Genomic DNA, 27534 nt, shown 5'->3' on the forward strand with positions numbered 1-27534 from the left:
GCTTTAATTTGTTTACAAATTTCCGCACCGCGTGCGGATAAACAGGCCTTTACCGCTGATTTTGCACAGATAAATTAATTCTGTTTGCTTTCAACTGTTGTAAAGCTACAGGTACTTTTTTGAACACTACCAAATTCATGAATGCCATCATATAAACTCCAAAAAGGATGAAGGTGGCTGTGGAAGGAGGGTGCCCAGTATGATGTCATTGAGGTAAGAACATAATGGACCCAATAACATGTCTAATGTTTGAGTCACAGAAAGCCAACATGACCAAGACTTGTCAGAAAGTCCTTATGCAGCCGAAGGGTTGTGGACAGCTAGAGCAAACTGCCTAAAAGTGTCCTCCAAGCGTCCAGACTTCTCTGCTTTTTAAGCAGAATTTAAGTAACTTGGGTTTTCAATTGCCATCAAGGCCCCCTTAACTTAACCATCGTAACCCCGCCATATTTCTCGTATTCACCGTATGGCATGAAGACGGAAGTGTGGTCTTAAGCTTCAAAGTAATTTCAAGGTACATTTAGATTTGATTTGATTACTGGACTCATAGTGCCAGAAGACAGGACGGTTGCACTGAAAACAGTCCATGAGTGCAGTTCTGGTCATAGAGTAAAAACTGGCTCTTGTATGACTCATTGACGACACTACATTGCAAGATTTGAGTTGTTAACTGTGGTGCCAAATGCTGTCCGTATCGATTCAAACTGATAGTCTGACCTCGACAAGCTCGGTGGTTGAGTGGTATGACATTTGTGCTGGAAAGCAGGAGGTCATTGGTTCGAATTCCGTTGGAGGATGTATGTGTTTTTTTTCACAAGCCGTATGAAAGTGCTAAAGATTTGCCTCTTTGACAAGTGAATTCTAGTTGTGACAGACACTTGCTCAAAGGTATTTTTATCTTGTCAACATAACAAGCTTTTCCTATGAGTGGAATGTGAGACAAAAACTAGAGCATAGAGGTGGGTTGCCACATCCAACAGACCAAGATTTCTTTTGGAGAGAGAGGCACAGGTATACTGTAAACTACTGTACTATAAATGTGCAAGATAGCAGCGTGCTATATTTCTTAGAAGTGTTGATACAGCAAATTGCCAAGGAGAAAGGTCTATTTCAGACAGTATCTAATTTTTTCAAATTTCCTCTTTTTCCCATCTTTTTTTTTTTGGGTGCACACACATGTACAGCAAAACAAATAAATAGGTATAGACCCAAAATATATCTTTTATGCCTGCGTAACTTGTACACTTCCCTGTTTCGGGGGAGCGGAGGTATCTTTTCTCATAGAATGCCTCTTATTTTCATTCATTTTCTTCCAGATGCAGAGGGTGAACATGTGGCACATTTCTCCAGAGCTTTAAAAAGCTGAATATGGAGTTTATCAAATTTTGCGATCTTTCAATCTTTGGGGAGGTGATTAATCAGGTAGGTCATAGAATGTAGTCCTTGCCAACAGGACCATTTCATGAAAAATACCCGATTGTACTCTTCCATGATTCAAGATATTTTGCAGGGCGGGAGCTTCATGGGTATCGGAGGCAATTGCCTTGATGCCCCTGGTCTTTACCTTGAAACCCATTGAAATATTCCCACAGACAAGTTGACTGTCTTAATACAGATGCTCTTTGTGAAGGACAAATTGCCTTGCCCCTTCAAGTATGAAGTTCCAGCCCTGATCTAGATTTGAGAGCTGTCATAAGGATAAAACCTGTAAGACACTGACGCAGCCGCGCAAAGCTAGATAAACTTGATAGATAACATCAATGTAAACATTGTGCAGTGCGTGCATACAGCATGTTATCCATGGTCAAGAAGTTTGCCATCTATAATCATCTTGAGGAAGAATCGGTTAGTTTGGATGGATTCTAATTTGAATAAGCACGAACTGTCTGCAGCAAAGTCGACCTTGAATAAGAAAGTTACATCCTATTTTGATAAAGATGGCTGTACATGCCATAAGTACACCAACCAACTATAAAGATGCCTATTCAGAAAGTGCAATTAATAATTTCAAGTAAAATTTCGGTCACTTTCTTAGAGCCCGAATTGTGTAATAAATTGACAAAATGACACAAATGTTTGGAACTCATGAACTTTTAATTTGTCTTAAAAGTGAATGCCAGACTAAACATGTCTTGCAAAATACTGAAATCCTTTAACATAAACAAGACTTAATAAACTTGTCATGAAAGAAAACATTCCCAAAGGCATTTTTTATGTTAAGACAGAACAGATCAAAACTGAAGTTAGAAGAATGCATAACATTACTAATCTTCCATAATGTCTCTAAACTAAAGTCATTTCCACACCTTGCTTTTTTCATTTTTCGTTCTTGTTGCTGTCTTTACTAAAACGCTGGCATATTTCAGAACTTTGTCAAATCTTTTATACAGCACAAATGATTTTTGATTGAAACAAAAGGGCTGTGTACAAAATCGATGAAGTTGTTCTAAAACAAAGTACTCGCTAAATCACAATCACATATATATTTTTTATGACAGCGGTTTGAGGAAATGAAGGGCTAATGCTGTTAATAAACAACTTCTCTTCAAGGAATTTAAACATTCTCAGTGGCACTTTTTTATGCTCCCAGGACTGAACAAAACTGAATTCAAGTTGACACAAAGCCTAACCTTCGTTAGTGTCTATAATAAAAATAATTGATACACCTGCGTACCTTCCATTATGATCATTCTCCCTTGATCGTTATATTGCTGCAATAGGAAGGGAAATCCTACCATTGTTTTTCATTTGTCTCTTCAATTTGTCTTTTGCTGCCGCCTTCTACAAAAACACTGGTGTACAATACTTCACAAATAATTTCAACTTAAACCGAACGCAGCTTTCAAGCAATGCACTTGTCAAATCATTCACAAAAAAATCGCACTGATAGGCCTAGATGTTTTTCTATTTTAAAATGAAAGGCTAGCAATGTTAACAGTTAAATGTTAAAAAAGCTTCTACTGAGATAGATAACAGTTTGTTGATACATTCACAAGCGTGCTTTTTTACACCTATGATGCTAGTTTTTAACAACTGAAAGTGATTGTCACTGAGCAATTTTTTTTTGTCATCGCCAACAGCCCTGGAACTAAAATCAATGGTGAACATGCCTTTTATCACCTTACGGAGGTGACTTGTAAATTAGGCCTATGTAGGCTCTTAATGCGTAAATATACTCACTACGTAGGCCTATAAAATATCTGCTGCGATATCACTCAGCCTTTACTGTCCGTAATTGAGTTAGGCTACTTCTTGTCATCCTTCGGAGCATCTTTAAGCGCCTCAGACGACTTTTCCCCAGCCGCCACGTGCTCGATGGGTACAGCCCTCTCTGCCTCACCTCGTCCGGGCGCTTTGAGGCTCAAAACTCCACCAGCATCCAGGCTTGACTTGAGGGCATCCAGGTTAACATCTGTGGGCAAGGTGAACTCCCGTGTGTAGCTCCTCTGGACGCTCCTGCCCTCGGTCTGCTCCTCGTGCTTCGCCGCCACTCGCAGGGTGTTGTTGTCGACGATCTTGACAGAGATCTCTTCAGGAGTGAAGCCGCTGAGGTCGAGAGCAACCTTGAAGCCGTGTTCCGGTCGGGATATTGCCAGGGCTTTGTCGCCGACACCGGTCGCCTCGGCAGTGCGCTCTCTTTCAGTGGGGGTTCCATGCCGATCACATAGGATCCTCACGCCATAGTTGTCAAGCAAGTCCCGGGTGAAGCCATCCCAGTGTCTCCTGTACACCTCATCGAAGTTGCCTCCGAGAGACCTCCGCAGCCCGGAATGGGCTGTCCAGGGCCAAGCATGGAATGTGCCGTCCATGTACTGGTCATTGAAGAACCGATGGATGCCCATGTCTTCATACATGTCTCGACTGAGTTGGTCGGCCAGCCCAAAGGTCGGCACAATTTTCCAGTGTGAAGACATCCTTTGAACAACTGTCGCAGATTGGAGTCAAAACAGTTTTAATCAATGCGATCGAAAACCAGCACTTCAACAAGTGAATTTCACAGTCAGGATATCACACGCTACACCGGAAAGCTGCTTTCTTCTGTGAAATTGCAACAAGTCTGGCTTTACTTTTATTTGCATGCGTGCTCTGTACGAGAACGTTCTAGATCCATCGCGCACGCGCGGCGCACTCATACCTTGTTGATAGACTTGATGTCAAGTCGTGCGTAGCCGAAACTTTTCAGTGTGATACTGCGATAGACATAATAAGCTGCCGAATCAAGCTCCAATATGTGGAATGAATAAACGTAAAATACCCATGCTGGGGTGCAAAATTAGTGCACATGTTCTTCGGTCCGAAATGGCCGACTGAGACTCAAAACCCGACCAACTACCGACTCGAGGGCAAGTCTACTCCGTAATGTTCTGTAGTATTGTGGATTGAACTGTAGGCTTTGCTCTTCACAGAATTGGCCGTGAATTCGTAACTGTGCGGACTAACCCTGTCACGCACACACTTCTCACATATCACTGTGCATAAATACGAGAAGCGATCTGTTGACCTATTTCCACCCGCAAGAAACGTCTGGAAATGTCTAGATCGTTGACACGCAGCCATTGTACGCGTGTTATCGTTTCAAGTGTGGCTAAACATAGTAAATAAATGTACACATAGGTCCGTGACCTGCATAACTCGTCGCTCTAGCGTTTAGATCATCACGTCAGAGTAACAAACCCTCATTTTTTCGATTCTTTACGTTAGTGCGAGCCTTTTGTGGAATCGCGTTCGTGTTTGTACTGTATTAAAGCCACGCAAAAGTTTTACTCCGTCGGTCGGAACTGGACACATGGATGCCTTTCCATAATATTTTTAACGTGATAAGCTAGTATCGTGACAGCTTCATTTTTGTCGGAGCTTTAGTTTCTTGGATTTTTTAGTTCAGAAAATTGTCTTTTAAGTATATCGTTTGTTGAAATGGTCAAGAGGATATTGTATGCACCTGAAATCCCAACCCTGTAGGCTTACCCCAACCACCCATGCAGAACAGACACGCACACACCCGTTCTAGCAATTCATAAAAGAAATTGGGATAAATTTCTTCCCGAATCATTATGGTTTTTGAATGTTAGCAAGTCACTTTTAAAAATTACCGAAACACGTTCAATTTCCCTCTGAAATACGGAAACCATTGTGTTTGCCAGACTTCAGTTTCCATCGGTGAGAATCAACTAGGGCCTATCCGCAGAAATGTCAACAAGATGATGCATAGACCTGTCAATGCCATCACCATGTTGTCTCTCTTCACATTGCGATCAGCGAGGAGGCAGAGTTTCATACGTGCTCACGAGTTGCGACTGCATGGTTTGTGTGCTTTCTGCGTGTGCTGCCAATCACCGCCGAATTTGGTGAAGGCCCGCAGAGCCCATGCGGAGATCCATGTGGGAATTGGTACAGTGATTCGTCCGAGGAAGATGGGGGAAGAGACGCACATTATGAACTGAGAAAAGACGGGGCTGCAGCGAGAAGTAGGGACACTGTACAATAGTGTACAGGGATGATCGGCCAAACACGGGGAGAGTCTGCCGCTGTGGCTTGTTACGGTTCGGCCGTGGCTTGTGTGGTCGGCGCGGTAAAGTTCAATTGCGGAGACTTCAGACCTATTTGCACGGACCGTGGAAAGCTAGGGGCTTGATGTAATTTTCAGTTGAGCATCTTTGGAATAATGGAGGCACCGAGACTGCCTTTTCAAATACTTAATCCTAACAATGTTTTCTTTTAACAATTCATGTCAGATTTCCATTTTAGATTTGTTGTCATGATTTCCGAGGGATTAAACTGATTTCGCACCGTAACACCTGTTATTGAGCAACTCACAAACTGGTTAAAAATCTGCACAGGTTATTATTTTTTAAACCAATTTATTGAACACAAGACTGTTGACGGATCCAGGCAATTACATTTTCTTACTGTCACCTTTTGTGTGTGTCGGTACCCGTCTTTGATGATCGAAGACTCTGTGCAATCTCGTTTTCTCTCGGTTACATGAACTGAAACGTGCACTTGTTGAACATTCAAAATTGACGAAGCATTTCCGGACACGCGAGGGCGCTTTTACACTGTGCTCAGTGTGCATGTTCAAATTGTGAACTCCAATGATTTGCTGTATGAAAACATTTCTGAGTAAAGGTTGCTAACTGGCTCATAGCCATATACTTAAACAGTGGTGTTTAAAAGAAATTTAGAAATTCTTTGTGCACAAATCAGAACAACATTGAGGTTCAGTGCCTAGGATGACATCATAGTTTTGCTCAAGAATATGCATACGTGCATTAGCGTAACAACCAGAGAAGTCCAAAATATCGGTTAAACTAGTAAAACAATACATTTTAATCAGATTAGATTGACACCCAATGGTCTCATATCAAGGGGTTTCACTACAATTTAATGAAATATAGTCCGTGATCCGTTTAACATATCATGCTTATGTTTTGCAAGCATACATCTGTAAACACCTGTAACCAAAAATCACATTTTAATTTATAATGTCTGCTCTGTATGATACCTCAAATGCACGATTTCAACACCCATTGATCACAATATCGCTGTAGTATTCACCCCACATGTCTTTTATGTTAACTTCCAATCTCCCTCCTCCAGAAGCGCGTATCATCTCAAAACTTCACGAAATCTTATTTTGAATAGTTACAAGGATACAAGGACCAGTTTTAGTGGAACCTTCGAAAGGTTGTGATTTCCTATCCAGATGATACTTAATATTATACAATATAATAAAATTCAATCCAAGGTGGATTATAACGAAATCAATATTAGGCCTGTATGTCAAACATGCAGTTGGCATGACAGGGCACTCAAAATGAACGGATGTTATATATTTATAACTTTCTAAAAACGTAAAAATGAAAGTCTTAAACAATTACACACACCATTGAACAAACTACTTCAAAATGAACGGATGTTATATATTTATAACTTTCTAAAAACGTAAAAATGAAAGTCTTAAACAATTACACACACCATTGAACAAACTACTTTGAGGAACAATTATGACAATATTTTTCTTGTCTTGTCCGAAAGGTTAGTGTTACAATCCTTAAATGCAATTACAATCTCACCCAGTCTGTCAGCTTTTTTGCAGAGCTTGTCGAAAGCAATGGCTCTGTGACCATAACTGACTGCAAAATGGAATCAAATGGGTTTCCTACATTTTGATAAAGTCTTATCCAATGAACTGTATATCTCAGTCAGAAGACTTCAGCCACAACATCACTTGAACTTTACTGTCCTTGGTTCAGTCATTTCTTGTCTTCTGGCTTTTCTGCTCCACTCGTATCTGCTTCTTCGCCATGCGATGTTTTCATGTCCTCGTCTGCAGCCGTCTCAGGTGATTTGAATTCGATGGGTACGGCCCTCTCTGGCAGGCCTCTTCCGGGCGCCGTGAGGTTCAAAACCCCTTCGGCATCCAGGCTGGACTTGAGAGCGTCCAGGTCAACGTCTGCAGGCAAGGCAAACTCCTGCGTGTAGTTCCTCATGACGTGGCTGCCGTCAGTCCGCTCTTCGTGCCTGGCCTCCACTCGCAGTGTGTTGTTGCCGACGATCTTCACCGAGATCTCTTGAGGAGTGAAGCCGCTAAGGTCGAGCGCAACTTGGAAGCCGTGGTCCGTTCGGGATTCTGCTGGGGCTTCGGCCTTCGCTGATGGGCTCTCCTGGTCGCTAACGTCCGCGGCCGTGTGGTCGGGGCGATCGGCCTTGGTTGCGTCTTGGTCACATCGGATCCTCACTCCGAAGGTGTCATTCAAGTCCTTCGCGAACTCTTCCCAGTGTTTCTTGTACATCTCATTGAAGTCCCGGCCGAGGGACCTGTGTAGCTCGGAATGGACGGCCCAGGGCCAGGCGCGGAACACTCCATCCATGTACTGATCACGGAAGAACCGATGCACCCCCTTTGGCCCGTACATATCTCGGCAGAGCTGCCGGGCTAGACGAAAAGTTGGCACAACTTTCCAGTACGAAGACATAGTTTGAGCGCGGCTCTAGTCTCTGTCGATAGAAAGATTCCCGCACTCCTTCCTTAGTCTCAAAATGCTGGAAGAAACGCTTCAAAAGCTAGATTTCACAGTCACTGTCGGACGTCAAGTGATGCAACTGTTTTTAGTATTGCGGCGAGCCAGCTTTTATAGAGCGTCGAAATCATATCGAGATAATACGAGAAAGTACGAGAACCCTGTGGAGAGGCAGCGCGCAGTGGATCAATATCGGTTAGGTTATCGTCCCTCGGGAACAAAATGATGTAACCATGGCATGAGTTTGCGCGATCACATCATTATGCCTGAACTGTTGCTGTGTTGTGTTTTTCCCTACAGAGTGTTATTGCGTGCAGTCTGTATTTTTATTCATCTGTGGGTATTAACTATTATATAGGGCATGAGCTATTAGTCACTGAAGCCCATTAGTATAAATTGTTTGTCAAACCATGGCCAAACTTTCTGCACCTGTTCATGGAGGAAGGTATTACAGTGACCATACGTGTACATGTACACGTATTTTTATACAGCACCTGTACATGTACATTTTCAAAAGATAAAGCTACGTGAATACTAAGTGCACATATTTCATGTGCAGATGCTTGTACGTGTAAAATACAGTGTACATATGCACAAGTAAAGTACATGTACGTGTACTGTACATGTACAATACATGTTCATGTACAGTACATGTACATGTACATAGAGGGCTAACCGTTCTATCCTTTGTCCTCCTAAGTGCGCATGCGCTGCTAGCCGTACGTTCCAGAAAGATTCCGGCTCTTTTCATGGGGGCCCTGATTGTGAAGGTAAAAATAGAATATGACGTATGCATGGATCCACGGGCGGTATGACTCATGCATAGAACGTTTATGGCCTCCTACGTTGGCACCAGGAAAGAACTATGACCCTTCGTGGTTTACGGCCTGAACGTTTTGGCGACGTACATCATTTATATTTAATAAGTTTTTTGAATACCATGTATTGCTGCGATATTGCCTACATCTGTGTAAACTGTCTAAGTCAGCAGATTATGCCTCATCTTTTTTCATCAGCATCTGTTACTTGGAGCACAGTTGCGGCAAAAAGTTTACGTACACTTGGTAGAAAAACAGTTTTCCTCAATTTTTCGTTGTTTGAAATATTTCTAAACAATCATTTTGTGAAAATTTACATTTACCCCCTTGTTGCCGTCACGTTCCAAAAACAATTCGGAAAGTGGTCCACTGCAATTGTGAGATGTGATAAAAATGCAGAAAGTGGCACTAAATATTTGAGCTGGAGAATGTAAAAGTTTGATTTTGTTTGTAAATATAAATGTGAATCATATATATGTGTCTGGATGTTTTTATTTATTTAATTAATTTATGTCAGTTTTTGGCCAGTTGTCAGAAATGTTGCAAAATGATTATGGAATGCACAGACAGATTTGTGAGTCTATCGTTGCCTCTTTATCGGAGGTGTTAGGTTTCAGATGTGATCTTAGTCAATGCTATACACAAGACGCGTGGCCTGCATATGCACCTGTCGTGTGATGCAGCGGAACGTCACTGAAACGTTTCCAGAATACTTACCGATTAGCCATCAATTGTTATAAATAGAAACAAGAACTTTGAACTATTTGCAGTTGTATTTGTAGCGAATGTGAAACGAAACAGTAGCTTTCGTTACGCATGTAAAACGTTTCTAGGAACAAAATTACATAAAAGGGACACTACACGGGTTGTAGCACATCATTGTTTGAGGCATCTTGTGAGGTTCGCTGTTTCATTAAGTAATTTTCTTCTAAGAGTCTCCTAGTCAAAATCTTCTCCTTCAAAACATTGTTGAAGTTTTTGCGTCAACTATAACGTCGTAGGCTACTGCAATATAACCTCGTTCGACTTCAGCTCTTGTGTATCATCCCTGTGAGGCGCACGTTTGACGGTCTCTGCCCCAACATGGCACCCAGTGAGAAGAAAAAAGGGAGTCCTCTTGACTGCAAGTCTCATCGAGACCGACATCATCATCATCGTCACCACCATCCTCCTCCTCCTCTGGGTCATGCTCCACCTCTAGCAGGTCACCCTCCCCACCCTGGCTTTCTCGGACCGCCTGGCTTCGCGGAGGATTGGGATCCACACTTCCCACCCCACCGCCACTTCCCTGGTGGTCCTGCCCATCACTTCCGGTTTGAACCAGGCCCGTACGGCCCAGGACGCTGGCCTGGAGACCCAAGAAGACACTGGTGGGATGGTTCTTCGGATGATGAAGAGGCGACAGGTGCGCCATGGTGGTGGGCCGATGAAGGAGACTGTCCCGAGAGACGGCATCCACCGAGGCCCGGAGACCGACGTGGTCGCGGAGGATTCTGGCACCGTGGATTAGGCCTTGGATTTGGCCGTCGCATGTGGGGCCCGCCCGGTGGGTTCGGTCGGGGAGGCTTCGGTCCCGCCGTCGGCTTTGGCCGTGGACCCCTGCCTCACGGCTTTGATTTGATTTCCCATCTACCAGCCCATCCCTGGGATGGAGACAGCGACAGCACCAGCAGCGAGGATGAGGCGGAGTCCGACTTCGAAGCAACCTTCCACCTCGGGCAGTACAAGAAGAAGAACATCAGTGTCAGACTGGCTGGCAGGCATCTGTTGGTTGAGGCCAAGGCAAGAGAGAGGCAGGGCTCTAGAGGGCGCAAAGGAAGCTGCAGAAGATACTTCGCGGAGCAACGCATCCTGCCCAAGACAGCTGATTGGTGCAGAATGACCGCCTCCTTGAGTTTAGACGGGCTGCTGACCATCAGGGCGCCACCACGGGCGGGCGAGGCCAACGAAAACGCGGGTATCTGCGATCGAATAGTCCAGGTACGAGACGAGAGGTCAGCAGACGCCGAGCTGGAGGAACAGATGAACTCCGATGGTGATGCACACGACCAAGACAGCGCAAGAGACGAGTAGGAAGAAACACACGTTGACTTTTGTGACTGCCATGTAGAAAATCAGCAAACTAATTAGATTTCCATTGAAGAGGTCGAGTTATTACGAGGTACACCATTGAAATCAGTAGCTTGGGAGGCTGCTTTTTATTCCTGACGTGAACTTCCATTTTTAATCAAATCTACTCATCTATTCCAAAGAAAAAATGAAAAATATTACTATTGGCCTGGAACATTTTCTAGAAAAATTGACTTATTTGTGTAAATACTTTGATATCGATCAAGCTTAGAATGGCTAAATCGAGTGTCTATTAAAGAATACAATCTACTTGTACTAAGGACTGCTTTAGAACTTGTGCTCCAAAAAAGTATAGATTTCATCTGTTTCTGTGAACTCCTGTACTCTGGAGTTTTAGAAGGTTAAATATAATCGGTAAACAGCTACATCTTCGTGTATTTCTGAACTACATGTATAGTACTTGTGCGTAAAATTCGGCAAGACTTGTAAACTTTCGGATATTTGAGCAAGTTGCTCTATGTAAGAAAATAATTTTTTCTTAGAAACACTTTTAAAGTCTGAATTTAGATTGGCTCGTGAAAAACACAAGCTTAAACACTTCATTTTATGTTAATACCTTAATTGTTAATCAGTGGAATGAAATCACTGAGAAATTATCGAAGGCTTTTATACAGTTTATACAATGCTTTGACGCAAACCTAGTTTTCAAAGAACAGTTGTGATGTTTTTTCTTTAAACAATTCATTTAAGATTTTATTCAGTCTTTCATTCAGTTTTTTTTTCAGAAACCTGAAATGTAATAAAAATTTAGCTGTTAACGTTTGCAACCTGAAATAAATTGTACACACATGTGAATATCTCAGTGATTAATAAAACGCAGGAATATCTTTATTTTCACCTTTGGTTATTGTTTAACTTTATAAAAAAAAAATAAAAGTAGATACTAAGATAAAGAGTTTGTGGAAAACTACTTGAGTTTATTCCAAAGATGAGGCGATCCATTTGAGGAACGAATATTGTAACTCGAGCAGTGGTGCATCCAGCGATAGGGGGCGGGCGGGGGAGTTTCACCGCCCCCACATGTTGCCATTTTTAATGGAATTGACGGCTTCAGCTTTTAAGAAATGGCGCTAACACATTTCTTTGGGTATGAAGATTCCTCTGCGAATGAAAAAAATTCGGACAGTCACTTATGTTAAAAAAAAAGTTAATTTCCCTCGACCCAAGATCTGGATACGTCACTGAACCCAAGCTGGGGAAAATTTATCTGAACTTATATTGTGTCTACAACAGTTATTTGTGCGTCTTTAAAGTGATTATGTAATAATCCGAAATATTCTGTAAATGAACAAACCGATACCACAATGCTAATGAAATGAAGAAAGAATCCACCTGTTTGGTTGTCTCGCTTAGTTCAGTTTTGTCCCTTGCGTATCAATCGTCTGGGCCATGTAACTGTTCTGTTCTTGGCACTGCCATTACAGGATTTGTATGGAAGATGATTAAGTGATAGACTTTGTTTACATGCTGGATAATACGGCTAAAAGAACAATAAATTGTTTCACTCTATGTTAATAGATTATTACGCGCTTCGTTCTTAGAATTAATAAATTTCAAAAGGCTAGTCATTTGTTCTACCCAACAAACAGAAAAAAAGAAAAACATTGAGGCTCTTTTATTGTTTAAAAAGTATGTCTTATGCAGATATCTAAACGTTCCTTTTATCAAGAACCAGAAGAGAAGCAAAATCAGCCAATGTGGGAGATTTAGACGGAGCTCTGGAGATGCCTCCCGACATGAAGAGTTCTATCTAAGGATGACGTCATGTTACGGGCACTTCAAGTGCTTCGTAGTCTTTCTCGTGTTGATTTAATAAATTTTGTGGCCTTCACGTCCATGAGACTTTGAGAAAAAAAGAGGACCTAATCTAAGACAACATAACAATCTCTTGAAATTATTTCAGTTAATTTAACGTGCATACAAATTGGACGCAAGTACAAACAAGTTCTTTGTATAATTTTATTTAATTCTTGCTAGTGGGACACTTCATAAATGTTTGTGAATTTGATGCACCGTTACCTGTGCGACTTAAGTATACCTTCATACGAAGTGACGATGATGATAAAAGACAAGGTTCGATTGGACTTGAACTTTACGTGACCAGCAACGAGATGACATCTATTATTTCACTGCCAAGACCCCGGGCGAAATCTGTCCCAGTTGGAAGAAATGGTTACAAAATGGCTTCTCGAGTGTTAAGATGACGTGAATTAAACTGAGACTTGTATATCAGATTTTTTACAAATAATCATCTGTTATTAACTATGTACAGCTGGTACAGTTATTCGTATGCCTCTGTTACGATCATTCGAACGCCTTCAGCAACAGATTCGGGGAATAAGTAATTACACGAAGAGGTGACATATAGTGTTAATAAATAAATGAAAAATCAACTGCTTCTGTTGGTTCATTCAATTTGTCCTTTCTTCTTGACTTCCCCTGTGTATTTTTCGCATTATCACTGGAAAACCTTTATACGAGGATGAAATATAGTTGTATTCATTTACAAGTTGAACAGTGCGGTTAAATAAAAAATTTTGTAAAAAACATGAATCGCATCGCTTGAAGCTCTTAGTCATTACCAAACGTCTTTGTTGATCTAAACAGTTTTAAGATCCCGGATAAGCCAATTGTCATTATCGGTTGCTGGCAACCCGCCGTACGCATTAGAACAACACAGAAAAGGATGCATCATACGCCGACGGACTGACTTCGTTCTTGTAGTCTTTATAAGACGCGATTATTTACATCTTAATTCTCGAAGTCCGCTATCCTTCCGATTTTTTTTTTATTTTGTGTGTGTGGTGTCCCTTTACTTCACAGATTGGTGTCCTCGATCGTGACGTAAACACCGTCACTGGTCCCTTTGTCCTTGCCCGAAGCCCCGCCCTCCTCCCCTTCCCCCTGTTCCCCTTTGTTCTGGCGAGCCAGGTAGGCCTCCATGTCGGAGAAGTGGACCTGGTAGATCTCCTTCATGCCGAACGGGACGAAACGCGAGTAGTTCCAGGCGCACAGGAACACGGAGACGACCAGCATGGCCAGAATGATGGCAAAGGAGAGCCGCGGACCGAAGGCCCCGTACATCTGCCCCATGTAGATGGGTCCCACGATGCGGGACAGCGAGCCGGCCGCAGTCAGGTATCCCATCATTTTACCCTGAAATCGGAGCCCAACCGGGGAAAAAAAGAAATCAGAAAATAAAAGCCGCCTCATACAGAACCCCAGAGGTCGCTGTTTGTATGATCTGGTGCAGATACGCGATCCTATAATTATGTGTACTGATGTTCACTTTATTCCAGCATTCTAAATTTCTTTCCGAATTTACCATGAGGCCTGTGATCCGCTCATTTTGACTATGAAACTTTCAATTCATGAAAACGAAATGGCTTGCTGATTACAGTCACCTGAAATATACAGGTCTGAAAAGTTAGGGGGGGGTAAACAGATCTTCTCCAAGAAAGTTGCCATGAACGTATTGACTGTGAGCCCACAAGTGGCTGAAACTTTACACAGAGCAAAATCTGACCTGGTTTTTTAACCCAAGTACTTTGGAGTAGATGGTGGACGCCATGATGAAGCAGAAACCGTAGGATACGCCCATGGACAGCAGGAAGCCGATCAGATACTGCGAGATGTACAGCCTGGGCGACCAGCAGCACCACTCGTACAGCTCCCAGCAGACGCCGTAGGTCAGGTTGCTGCTTCCGGTGTCGACCGGGCCGCTGAAGATCCCCACGGCCTGGTCTCCCGCTCCCTGGGCCGGGAGGATCGCGGACAGTGCCCCCGCGGACTCGGAGACACCACAGATTTCCGGCCAGGGATTTACTCCTCCGAGGAACTGGTCGAATAAATCTAGAGCATTGTGAAAGATGACGTTACTATTGATATGCGTCGATTCTACTCCATATTATCGCCATTCTTGAAATCGACTAAACTGTTTGAATTTCATGCGGAAAAGTATCATTACTTTAAGTATACATAGACATTAAGATCTAAAATGATATCGATTCCTGTTTCAATAATTCTCTCACTAAACCTGGCGTTCTGGTAAAGAAATGTTGACGGTTTGAAACATCGTTGCAGTAAGCTAACCCTGCACCGGTTTTCCACATTCACCCCAAAGAGACATTAACTTCCTCAAACTTCTGAAATGACTCCAGCAGAATAGCCACGACGGTACCTTGATTCTCCGCTGCTGATATGTCCGAGAGGAACGTGTCTCCCCAAGGCAGCATGATAAACATGCCGACAGCGGCTATCACGAAACCCATCAGGAAGATGGCTCGCTCGCTCAAAAGTCTACACGTTTAAACAAGACGAACAGAATAAAAAGCACACTTCAGTAAACCAGGGATGGAGGACTGCATACCATAAGAGGCATATCTTTTTGGACGGGTGGTTCACTCTTTGCGTGAATGAAGCGCACGTGAACGTTATTTTGTGACGTCGTGTCAAAATTTGTACTGCGACTACGCAAAAGGCGAACATATTTCCATTCCAGCGAATTTCGCTGAAAATGTTCCCTGCCACCAAAATCGTCCAGCCTGTACGTCACACTTGCATTACTCTAGTTTTTGTTGTTTCTCTCCGTATATGTGAATGAAAGAACATCACATGAAATGCTTTTTCATGCAAATTTGCACAGTGATTTGAAATGCTTCAACGTCAGACTGCCACATTTTAAATTCCGTTGCAACTCTTTGAAGCGAGCAACAAAAACCCAACCATGAATGATCGGCAACTCACTTGGCAACACTTTTTAAGGTTCATTAAACAAACTATGGCGACTTAATGAAGAAAAGACTTGATTGCCTATACATCCCAACCATGAAGGACAAAGTGCTTTTTATTCTGGCAAATTCGAACTCACTTTTTCAGAGGTTTGAGAAGCAAGACGACTATGATGAACTGGAAAGCGACGGATGCGAGTAGAAGTCCCTGATATAAGATGGCCTTGTCCTGAATCAGCCCGTACTCGTCCATCACGAGGGCAGTACCAACACTAAAAAAGGGGGTGGGTATCATCAGAAAATCATTTCCTTCTCATTCCAGTGCTCTGCATGCGCATCATTAACTTCAAGCTTGAACTGAGACTACTCTTACTTTGATACCACCAGGAACACCGCAGCATGATAGAATTGTACTTTTGAGAAAAGTTACTCAAGCAATGTGCATGTGTAAGGTTGGATATATGATGTTTGGTCACAGTTTTGCGATCTGAGATATCTTTATGAATTATATGTACCTTGGGTTGTGCTTAGTTCAGGCTATTGATATCTTAACAATCGGTTGACAAACTATAAACTTGCTGAACCAGAAATGCCCGTTTAAGATTGTTAGGAGCAATGATTCGTTGACCTATAGAGCTGATTGTGACCTGGATTCCCACCCCTTGATTTTTTTTGGGGGGGGGGTGATAGTGCTTGTTGAGGTGTGGAACTCACGTATCAAGTGCAGAGAAGACAAATGACGTGACGCAGAAAAGGATATTGATGACGATGACAGCGACAATGTCTAGCTTAGCGTTATCTTCCTCATCGTCCAAGGACTGGCTCCAACTGCTCGTTGTACTGCTGCGTTTCTTGACTGTGGAGACGGAAGGTTGCAAGTGATTGTATGGTGAGAAAACTCACATTTTTTCAGTGTAATCGATTTTGGCGTGTGGAGCGTATTTCTGTCATATGTCAGCTAAAAGTGCAGTTGCCAACCGACACTTTCATTTATAACAAGCATTTCGTGTCCCAAGTGGCTGACAGCCGCACCACACACTCTCACAAACTTTCACCTTCCAGACTTTGCTGTAGCGCATCTTTGTAACAAGTTATGCGCTGCAGGTTTGTCTGGGAGATCATGATTACTCGTCGCGTGCATAACCTACCGTCTCCGTTGTTGTGGTTGCCATCTTCCGTGAGCCCGCGGACAGCCTTCTCTATCTTGTCGGCATCCTCCTTGCTGACCAGGTTTTCTCCCACTTTGGATTTCCTCCTGGACTCCTCCTGCTTGGCGCTGAGTCTGTCTGCCACTGGGGAATCCTGAGCAGGCAAATGCAATCCGCCAGTGAGTTGGATGACTATTTACATCTCTTGGGTATGAAGATGGTGGCAATAGACATGGGCAGTAGTGACGATGACATGGATAACGACGGTGACGTATAGCCATTTGAGTTGTGATGCTGATAATTGCACTCGCTGTGACGATAGGCATTGGAAATTGCTACCATGGTAAAGCTAACCTTAATTTCGATGGTGGTGATCAGGATGACAGTGGAAGTGACAGTAGCAATTACATTGGCCACGATGGATGACACCAATCGAAGAAATAAAAGATAAAAGGATGAGGATAACAGTTGTCATGGTTACTGAGTCTGTCCATATCTGACATGGGAACTTGAGGCATAACAAGCGTCTAAGAATAAAACTTCGAATACCTTGAATTTGATGGCGAGAAGAGCGATATTTCCAACCCCGATCACAGCACTGAACAGGACAGGTACGGAGTACATGTTGAGGAACGCCCATCCAGGATAGCCGATAGTTGCAAAGGCCGTCTGTAACACTGTTTCGATTCAGTAAAGGAAAGTTGTCAGTGTCAAACTCTTATATGCGAAGATGATCTAGATCGTTTGGCCTGGTCTTAAGTGCACAAACGACAAAAAACAATGTGGTCGGTGTCGTTGTCACTGTTAATTAAAGACCATGTCCGGTAATCAATATGTATTAGTTTTTTGAAGAAGTGTGAGGGATTTGTAATAGTACACGTTGCTGAAGCCTGGTTTCATATGTACGCTTGACATACGTGAAGTTCGAAGCGGTAAAACTCTGCAACTCACGTGGCCCGGTGATATAGCCTATCGAGATGCAAGCGCTCATCAGCGCTACGGCGTCCGTGCGTTCACGGACGGTGGTGGCCGAGGCTACGTAGGTGCGGCCCAGTGCAACGTCACCTGTATAGATACGGGATATAAAAAGAGAAACTGCAGAAGAGACAGGAGTCTATGTTGAAAGCTGGTGCAAAATTTTGACAAAATGCCATCGATGCTGCAACTCATCCAAAAGAATATCGCTATACGTTCTCCCCATGTTCAAGAAAATGATGACTAGAGTGTTTCAGATATGAATTATCAACATGTTGTTATAATTTCAAAGTATTGGTATAATGACAGGTGATTTTTTTTTCTATTTCATAATAGGTTCGTGTTGAGACATGGTTTTCAGTACACTGCAAAGTGTCACTATCCGAAGACATTCCGTCTTGGTATCCGCGTTGCATTTCACGACCACTCTTTCTCACGACTCACCTGCGCCGAGACCAATGAAGAAGCGTCCGGCGAGGACCACCCAACGGCCGTTGTTCGGCACGAAGTCGGCCGCGAAGTAGACCAGGTTGCCGATCAGCGTCAGCCCCGCCGAGTAGATCAGGGCCCGCTTGACCGACTTGAAGTAATCGGCCCACCAGCCGAAGAGCAGCGAGCCGAAGCACTGGGCTAGGCCGAAGGACGCCACGGTGAAACCCAGGAAATTCGTGTTGCTTGCTGGATCAACCTGCAAAGTGGCCATTAATCATCTGTTGTTATGCGAAGAAAATGACCTAATAACATTATGTTGAATTATCTGTGCGACCGATATTTGACTAGAGCTCGTCAATCCAGCATTCCCAGAATCTTTTATTAGGGCCTACTGTTTCAGGGCCATCATGATGTATTCGACGTACGTTTGATATTGGCTTCCTTTCGTATAATTACCCTTTGTTCTGATGTCAGTAATAGCTTTATGAGGCATGAAATTCAAAATGATTTGAGGATTAAGAAACAGCCACCCTTTAATTTCCAGTACCAATACCGTTTAAAGAGTAATTGGGGCTTCATGGTTCGGTGGAATTGGTAGAGAAACATATTACAAACTTCCTGTCAAACATTTTATAATATGACATTGGGATTATATTAGAATAATCCTAAATAGACGAACCGAATGTGTAGGCAACACATGTCGTACACTCAGAGATGGTTTACAGGTACACCCTCTGGATTTGATCTCCTCTGGTCACCCTAAAGGGGAGACCACCTAAGGTCGACCAGAGCATCCTGGTCGAAAAGTCGAGTTTACACTCACCGGTTCTCAGAACCAGCACTCTTGTAAAAGACATCGAATCCACATGGGGTACCCGCAAACCTTCTCTAAGTCTAGCCTAAGCCAGCGCAAAGTAAAGACATCGAATCCACTTGGGGTACCCGCAAACCTTCTCATAGTCTAGCCTAAGCCAGCGCAAAGTAAAGACATCTAATCCACTTGGGGTACCCGCAAACCTTCTCTTAGTCTAGCCTCAGCCAGCGCAAAGTAAAGACATCGAATCCACATGGGGTACCTGCAAGCCTTCTCTTAGCCTAGCCTCAGCCAGCGCAAAGTAAAGACGTCGAATCCGCATGGGGTACTCGCAAACCTTCTCATAGTCTCGCCTCAGCCAGCGCAAAGTAAAGACATCGAATCCACATGGGGTACCCGCAAATCTTCTCATAGTCTAGCCTAAGCCAGCGCAAAGTAAAGACATCGAATCCACTTGGGGTACCCGCAAACCTTCTCATAGTCTAGCCTAAGCCAGCGCAAAGTAAAGACATCGAATCCACTTGGGGTACCCGCAAACCTTCTCTTAGTCTAGCCTCAGCCAGCGCAAAGTAAAGACATCGAATCCACTTGGGGTACCCGCAAACCTTCTCTTAGTCTAGCCTAAGCCAGCGCAAAGTTTCTAAAATCTTACTAAACGCATGTCATGTATCTGCAGTCATCTTCAAAAGAGGGCATACCTGCTGCAAGTACGGCCACACGGACGGGAGAATCAATGAAAAACCTTTGGGAGAAAAAAGGATTCAGAAGTATCAGTGAACCAACAGTCGATGATCACACTCAAATGAACAGAGAAAATCGTCAAAGAACTGATTGTTCTCCGGTTCCTTAACTATGATGCCAGCTCTTACAACGCGGCTTTATATCCCATCCTGATGTCGCTTCTGATTTTTGTCAGGTCTGACATGTGAAGATTTACATCGGTGTTCATGAGGGAAGGTGTAACGTGTTAGATGCACAGGATTTTACCCAGTAATACGTAACAGTGGAGACCATGTCCAAATTGGTGGAGGTTGATTGTCTTTACTGACCGGTTCCTGACAAGAAGACGCAGAGGAAGACAATGTAGATGGACGTCCATCGCGAGTCGTATTCCTTAGCCGACTCTCCTGTCTCTTTCATCGTCAATTCCCTGAAACAAGGAACATTTCTTAAAGTTTGACTTTCGAAATTCAATTTTTCTGTCACTGTTCCCTGCGTTTTGACCTGGCAAAGTGGCGATGATGTGGAAACAATATCTGAATGATAATTTTGTTGTCCAGTTTGATAGCCAAGTTTAGTGCCACGCTTTAATGAAACCACATGGAGATTTTGATCACTATATCCCAACGGCCGTGGAATTCAGTGTTTGATAAAAACAGTCAACTTGCCCAAAACAAATGACCTACATTACTCTTTAATCGTGAATAGCCTAATTTTGACGAGTTTGACATTTATTCAGTGAGTTGGTCTTCTGGGGGAAGAATGGCAGATGACAAGGCGATAGCTTTTGAAATTTGTAGGCACTTACTTCTGTAGTTTTCGCCTTTGCCTGAAATAAACGACAACAAAGAGACAAAATGCAGTTAGCCTATTGGAAAATTTTGTGTACCAGTTTTGTGGACCGTCAATATTAACTTCCAGCTACAAGTTTGTGTATGTCTTTTTATGAACGCCGTCGGCGGGTAATTCTCTTACTTTCTGGAGAGTTTCTTGCCTGATTCTTGATCGATTTCTGGAAGCGGATCCGGCTCTGGCACCGCAGTCCCCTGTGCCGGTTCGTAGTACTCGGCAGCCAAAGTCATATCGGCACCTATCTGCAGGGTCACCAAGGTTGAGTCGGAATAAGACTTAATCATTCGCAATTTCTACATTTTCCAAAACCATCTGTACATACAGACGAATATGACAGGGTTTTAATGTCTAATTCTAAATTTTGCCAGACGGCGAAACCAGACCTATTTCGTTACTGTCCGCAGTGCTGTTGAGTTTTGGTACTTACAAAATTTGTCATTCACAAAGTACCTTAAGCGGCATAATTTCACTGTTCCATCTTGACAAGGTTCATTTAGTTCGTTACATGTAGAATCGTAATACAGACCATGGTATGTTGCCAGTGTTAACATACATTTTACGTTTTATGTCTGATGTAACCTCTCTCTGTCTCTACAGCAATGATGCGGCAAAATGAAGAGAGAATTTTGACCGTACCTTCTCGGCCATTCTGTCCAGCACGCTGGGAGCCCGGGACCGTCTACTCTCAGACCGGAGCCGGTTGACCGCCAAGTTGGACTCCACCCGGGGTCGAGGCGGGGACATTGTGGGGCCGTCCGGACTGCTCATTTTGACACGCTCGGTCAAACAGCAACTTACTGTCGGAGGAAATTCAATACATTTATAAACAGGTCATCCCAATTGATTAACGTTTATAATGCAACACAACTACCAAAAAAACTTTTAAAATTCAACGTTTCATTTGAAGTTGATTGATCATCATAGACTTTATAACAATGTTTAAAAGGTCAATGCAGTTTGTGAAATATGGTTCATTATTCTTCAATATGGCATGTTTTAGCTTCAGGCATTTTCTCCGTTTTCAATTTCACGAGATGCAACCCTCATGTCATTTATACAAGGACATCACCATTTTTACGCATGTCTTGCTGTTTAAAATGAGGCATGATGTAATTCAAACAAAGACAAATTGTCACTGTAAGATTGCGTTTAAAAGTGTTAAACTGCTTTGTCTATAAGCAATCATCTCACCTTCCTGAGTTCTTGTGCTGTTATCTTTGTAAACTGCCACTGAGTTTTCCCAGTAATTTCCTACCGTGCCATAAATTCCCAGCGTGTCAAAACTGTCTCGAGAGGTGTTATTGTTCTCATTAAACTGCTAAAGTGAGCGCTGGAGTCATTAATGGAGTGATGCTGTCGTAGGGTGGAGTATATATTCGGAATGTTGAGTTGATAATCTTTAAACTATGATAACAGCTTGGACTTTGGTCCTTCTCATGTATTTATACGACCGTGACTATGAGGTTAGCCAAGACTAGCACGGGTTATGTAAAGACGGGCTTCCTTGAAACCACACACACACAAATCAGGCCAAACAGTAATTACCATTTTGCAAATTTGTGCGCCAAGAACAAATTTGTTGGGAATCTTTCACAAGCCCTCAGCGTCAGATGAAATGACTTTGTTATCCAGATGCAGATAATGATTGAAGTGGAACTATTGTGTATTAGAGCTTGAAAAGGAGCCATTGGATTTTGATTTTAGGCTTTCAGTCCTAGCTTTTTTTAAGAGGAGTTCAGGCTTCTCTGTACACGAGTCGCCAAAATTTGGCCAAGGTTACAAATGACCAAGAGTTATCTATTTATCGAACTTTTTACATTTTCTTGTTTGAGTTTTTAGTCGATTACGTAACCCCGGTTTGTTTTTCTGATTCGGGAGTTCTTAACCACTGAAGATTACACGGAGAATTATACTGACACAGTCAACTTTACGGTTTCCTTCGGTGTTTGGGGTTACGGGGGCACTGTCACGGCTAGCGGCCAATAAAATCACACCATTTGAAAACCTTCGTTTCAGGAAAAATTGCAAGTCATAGTATTCGCGGTGGCCGGGGACTTGTGGTGATATGCCATCGGGGTGTTTCAGTCAAAAATACGGCCAAATCAAGATGATTCAACTCAAGTTTTTCAAAAAGTTTAGAAAATGATTCATGTTTTTTGTTTACCCTGTAGAAACACTTTCTTTAAAAATGTGTAATGCATGCAATGCTAAAAACAGGTTCATTAAAATCGAGGCAAATCAATTTCATCAAAGGTTGGCGCAAAAAACATAAATATTGTTTCCACTCAGGGTCTTTTTAATTTAAAAGAATCATTCTAGTCCTTCAAAATCTTGTCAGGGATGTGGGGGATTTTGTCAGAAAAAGTCACGTTTCTTTTTCTCAGCTTCTGAGTATTTTACATTTGTTCGGCAATAGACGAGCGACATCACGTGACTTCCTGTGACATTCAACCAAAACGAGTGTAGTCTAAGTAAACGGATGCTCGCTCCCTGGAGCACACGGCTGAGTGGAACGGAGTCAGTGGCGCAGAATGAGTGGTAAATAGCAACTCATGTTGAGACATTGATTGGGACAAGTGATAGGGACGATAGACGTAAAACGGGCAGCAAAGTGGATCGTGAATTGCAAATTTTGGGACGGGACAAATTTTCATAACTTCCAAACCAGGATGGTGAAAATTGAATGATAGAAACAATGAAAACAATTTTCAAGTGTATTTCCAAGTCGCCTGCTAAGCTAATTTGGCAATTTAACTTGCACAAGATCCTGGTTATGTCACGTGCCTGCATTCAACCAGCCTCCGATGTTGTCCATGGTGCTTTGTAACACCCCCTCTATAGCATCAAACCACGCCTACCCTCCAGACTCTACATAAAAAAAGGTTGCGGGATAATTTCAAAAGTGAGCCAACTTTCATCTCTGATGCGCCGTTGGAATAGCTAATACTACACGAGGCAAGTGAACGGGTTTGTCCATGGAGGTAGAATCACATGGTTTGTCAACATCACGTTGTTAAGCCAGTAATCGTGAACCCTCACCGACATGTTGTTATCAGACGTTTGCGGTTGTAATGACTTCGACAGCTGTCGACAACTTTACTGTTGCTCTTTGGCCGCGGGCATCATCAAACGAGATCTTCAATATACTATCAGATGTACTCCCCACACACGAGTGTGTAGTCATTCTTTCCTTGACCCCAGCCTCAACACATCGGCTTCGTAAGGGGAAGAGGGCAAGGGAGCTTCCCCTAGAGAAAAATAGACTGAAGTGAAGAAAATCGGAAAAACAGAAGAGAGGGAATGAAATCGTTAATTTGCTTGAATATACCTGGAAATGACCCCCTTTTACTATCAATAGCTTGATAGTTCGTTGTGGATGAGTGATTTTCACCTGGAAATTTTTCCCCTGGAAAAAAGTGCCCCCACCCCGGAAGAAAGCCTGGCAACGACCAGTCTTCACATCAGGAAATTATTCTACGTGCTTGCAAGTAGACTTTGAAAGTGCCCGGTCTAATTCTTTAATTTTTTTGGTTCTCTTTACTACTTTTAAGGGAAACAATTGGACCAAAAGTTACAAGAGTTATTTTCCGCTCATTGATGCTGCAGGCCCAATTTCAGTGGAAATTCTTAATTTTCTGCAAAGTTTTTTTTAATCGGTTTGCTCAGTCCCGGCCTTTCAAAGTCACCGGGATCTCACGAGGACCTCGTTCTGCTAAAAAAAAGGAGGGCCCTCAATAGTGCGCGTGCGGAGAAATCAACATGGCAGCGCGCATTGTGAAGGTTGCAAAGACAGTACGGAACCACTGGAAAAAATCAACAGCGGCTGTAATCCTTGCAGGATGGGGAGTTTACTTTGTACAAGACAGATATAGGTCAGTTCTACTCCTTTCAGGCAAAGAATCAGGGATATATTCATGGTTCGAGTAAAGTATGCGTTTCTCAGTCTCACCGCTTTGTTCCTTTGACTTGCCACGCTTGCATGCTTGCACGCCATCAGACCGTGGCTACGCATGGGTCCACCATGCGTATAGTCGGTATACTATTAATTTACTACAGGCCTGACGTGTACATGGATGTTGTGCTCCACAAGTACACAACCATGCCATCCATGATACAAAGTTTATGAAGTTAGACATACTACTATTTATTAACAGATGGCATAGGCTTATATTACCTGTTCAAACGTGTCAAAAAGGTGTATTTTTTATAAGACTAAGAGCCCTAGGTTCTTCACTTTATTCGAAGGCCAACTGAATGTAATTTAATGCTTTATGTCCGATTGTAGATTCAAACATTGAATTTTTTCATTCATTTTTTTTATCCATATTTATTTATAATCCATGTGATATACATTACTTCCACTGTTCTAGAACTGTAAGGCTTATTGTAGGGTATAAACCTTACAATCAAGTACACATACATGTGCACATGGTACACTTTTATGTGGGCCCAGCCAGTGCTGTACAGAGAAAAATTAAATGAGGAGCCACTGGCTCCTAGAAAAAAAAACTTAGGCGCCAGGTCAATTTTTGTATATACTGTATATGAATTTGCAAAATACACAAGTTGCATGTACTCAATCTGACAAAACACACAGAAACATTCTGTCAATTATCCGCAGGACAGACGGGCTTTGAATTTTTTTCTTGTGGACTAAATCCAAAATGGCAACCAATTTATGAAAAAAGCTGACAGAAAAGACAAGGCATGTTTGTTCTCTTTCATTTGAGCATTTCATACCTGGGACTGGACTGGACTGGCACTGGAATCGTGGCATGCATACATGTAGAGTGCTAGTGCATTATGAGCATGCAAAATGCCTCAGCTCCCCATACACACTCTATACAGGCTGCGACCACAAACCTGTCAACTTGAGTACCTAGTACCTGTGTGTGTGTGTGTACCTGTATGTAAGCTATGTTGCAGTTAACTTGAGATCATGCTGTGTACACAGTAAGACAGAGAAAAACCGTGTGATTGTATATAGAGACACGTTGCTCGGTCCGCAGTGCACATAGGACAAAACTGGGCAGTGATCATTCATGAAATATGACTGACAAGGTGGGTGATGAACAGGCACAAATCATGGTTGCCATTGGCGATAAGAATTAAACATTTTTTCGCACAACGTTATTTTTGGGGCACAAATGAGACTGTTTGGTCGCACTGTACAGCGCTGGGCCCAGCTAAAGTACAGTTGGCAAAAGTCATATTACCATGAAGGCATCAAGTTCAAATATCATCACTCAGGCATCAATTAGAAAAATGTTAATGAAAAATCATTGATTGAGGGAGATAATACCACTTCATCATGATGTATCACAACCTAGAAAGTAGATGTTTATTGGTTGCATCATTTTGGAGTTCCAATTATACACTGTGCTTTTACATGGTGCCCCTAAATGGCCCTCAAAAATCAAAATCTAGCCTTCTTTTCAGAAAAATAATCTTGCACTTACCTGAACAAGTGGCCTTTCATCCTCTGTAGCAATCAGAGAGCTCAGTCTGTCTTTGGTACTTAGGAATACATGTTGCACAGTTAATATTGTTTCTCATCAATTACAGGGCTAACCTTTTGAGGGAAGAGTTCTGCCGGAGAGCAATTGTAAGTATCTGAGCAGTGCATGTATTGTTTGAGACATGCATTATGCATAGCTGGAATCACATATGAAAAACAAATGGTCTTTCAAGGTGTAGGACCAGGAGTTTCTTCCAAATCATTCTAGACAAATTCAAAGAAACTGTCAAGATCAGAATTCAGATGTTTATTTCTTTATGATTTGATGAAATGAGAGTTAACTTTCTTCTCCTTCTTGTCTGTATCTGTCATGGTTCAGTGGATTTAACAGCCTAAGTGCTGGCTTGTGAAGGGTGACTCTACACACCTGATGTACAGTAACTCCACATACTACATACATGTACATATAATCCAGTGTTGTAGTCAAGACCATGCGCAAGACCATGCACAAGACCAGTCACGAGACCATGCACAAGACCAGTCGCGAGACCATGCACAAGACCAGTCATGAGACCATGCACAAGACCAGTCACAACACCATGCACAAGACCAGTCATGAGACCATGCACAAGACCAGTCACGAGACCATGCACAAGACCAGTCACGAGACCATGCACAAGACCAGTCATGAGACCATGCACAAGACCAGTCACGAGACCATGCACAAGACCAGTCACGAGACCATGCACAAGACCAGTCATGAGACCATGCACAAGACCAGTCACAACACCATGCACAAGACCAGTCGCGAGACCATGCACAAGACCAGTCACAACACCATGCACAAGACCAGTCACGAGACCATGCACAAGACCAGTCACAACACCATGCACAAGACCAGTCATGAGACCATGCACGAGACCAGTCACGAGACCATGCACAAGACCAGTCACGAGACCATGCACAAGACCAGTCACAAGACCTGTCACGAGACCATGCACAAGACCAGTCACAAGAGCAGTCACGAGACCATGCACAAGACCAGTCACAAGACCTGTCACGAGACCATGCACAAGACCAGTCATGAGACCATGCACAAGACCAGTCGCGAGACCATGCACAAGACCAGTCGCGAGACCATGCACAAGACCATGCACAAGACCAGTCATGAGACCATGCACAAGACCAGTCACAACACCATGCACAAGACCAGTCACGAGACCATGCACAAGACCAGTCACAACACCATGCACAAGACCAGTCATGAGACCATGCACAAGACCAGTCACGAGACCATGCACAAGACCAGTCACAACACCATGCACAAGACCAGTCACAACACCATGCACAAAACCAGTCATGAGACCATGCACAAGACCAGTCACGAGACCATGCACAAGACCAGTCGCGAGACCATGCACAAGACCAGTCACAAC

General features: G+C 42.9%; 5 protein-coding genes and 1 long non-coding RNA gene across 8 annotated transcripts in view; 3 read left to right on the forward strand and 3 right to left on the reverse strand.

The window, feature by feature from the left end:
• Positions 1-22644, forward strand: LOC147800017 (uncharacterized). Its single transcript, XR_015424221.1, has 3 exons — positions 1-213; positions 1317-1422; positions 21238-22644. It is a non-coding gene; the product is annotated as an uncharacterized LOC147800017 (long non-coding RNA).
• Positions 2076-4076, reverse strand: LOC147800018 (heat shock protein Hsp-16.1/Hsp-16.11-like). Its single transcript, XM_087132524.1, has one exon. It carries the CDS (start codon positions 3912-3914, stop codon positions 3246-3248), a length of 669 nt encoding a protein of 222 aa, XP_086988650.1. The 5' UTR covers positions 3915-4076; the 3' UTR covers positions 2076-3245.
• LOC110976106 (uncharacterized) lies at positions 5839-8120 on the reverse strand. The gene has a single exon (XM_022229115.2). The coding sequence runs from the start codon at positions 7974-7976 to the stop codon at positions 7254-7256; it is 723 nt and encodes a 240-aa protein (XP_022084807.1). The 5' UTR covers positions 7977-8120; the 3' UTR covers positions 5839-7253.
• LOC110976105 (uncharacterized) lies at positions 9366-11771 on the forward strand. Its single transcript, XM_022229114.2, has one exon. It carries the CDS (start codon positions 9923-9925, stop codon positions 10910-10912), a length of 990 nt encoding a protein of 329 aa, XP_022084806.2. The 5' UTR covers positions 9366-9922; the 3' UTR covers positions 10913-11771.
• On the reverse strand, positions 12915-24361 carry LOC110976104 (major facilitator superfamily domain-containing protein 8-like). 2 transcript variants are annotated; one of them, XM_087132515.1, is made up of 15 exons: positions 23680-24361; positions 21277-21437; positions 20764-20882; positions 20597-20617; positions 20118-20218; positions 19767-19810; positions 18267-18510; positions 17799-17912; positions 17397-17524; positions 16848-17001; positions 16414-16555; positions 15840-15971; positions 15150-15268; positions 14496-14821; positions 12915-14125 (listed from the first exon to the last, which is right to left on the reverse strand). In XM_087132515.1, the coding sequence occupies exons 2-15, from the start codon at positions 21406-21408 to the stop codon at positions 13787-13789; spliced, it is 2115 nt and encodes a 704-aa protein (XP_086988641.1). In that variant the 5' UTR covers positions 21409-21437; positions 23680-24361; the 3' UTR covers positions 12915-13786. The 2 variants fall into 2 exon arrangements, with proteins under 2 accessions (XP_086988641.1, XP_086988640.1); XM_087132514.1 differs by lacking the exon at positions 23680-24361 and adding an exon at positions 21832-21971.
• LOC147800019 (acylglycerol kinase, mitochondrial-like) overlaps positions 24361-27534 on the forward strand; it is a 22430-nt gene continuing 19256 nt past the window's right edge. For both annotated transcript variants that reach the window (XM_087132519.1, XM_087132520.1), the window contains exons 1-2: positions 24361-24512; positions 26206-26245. In XM_087132519.1, the coding sequence (XP_086988645.1) occupies positions 24400-24512; positions 26206-26245 (153 nt within the window). In that variant the 5' untranslated portion in view covers positions 24361-24399. The remainder of the gene's footprint in view (positions 24513-26205; positions 26246-27534) is intronic.

Source organism: Acanthaster planci, linkage group LG02 (genome assembly GCF_054643075.1).
Source record: "Acanthaster planci isolate LZ-2023a linkage group LG02, COTS_SCS, whole genome shotgun sequence".
NCBI classification, from domain to species: domain Eukaryota; kingdom Metazoa; phylum Echinodermata; class Asteroidea; order Valvatida; family Acanthasteridae; genus Acanthaster; species Acanthaster planci.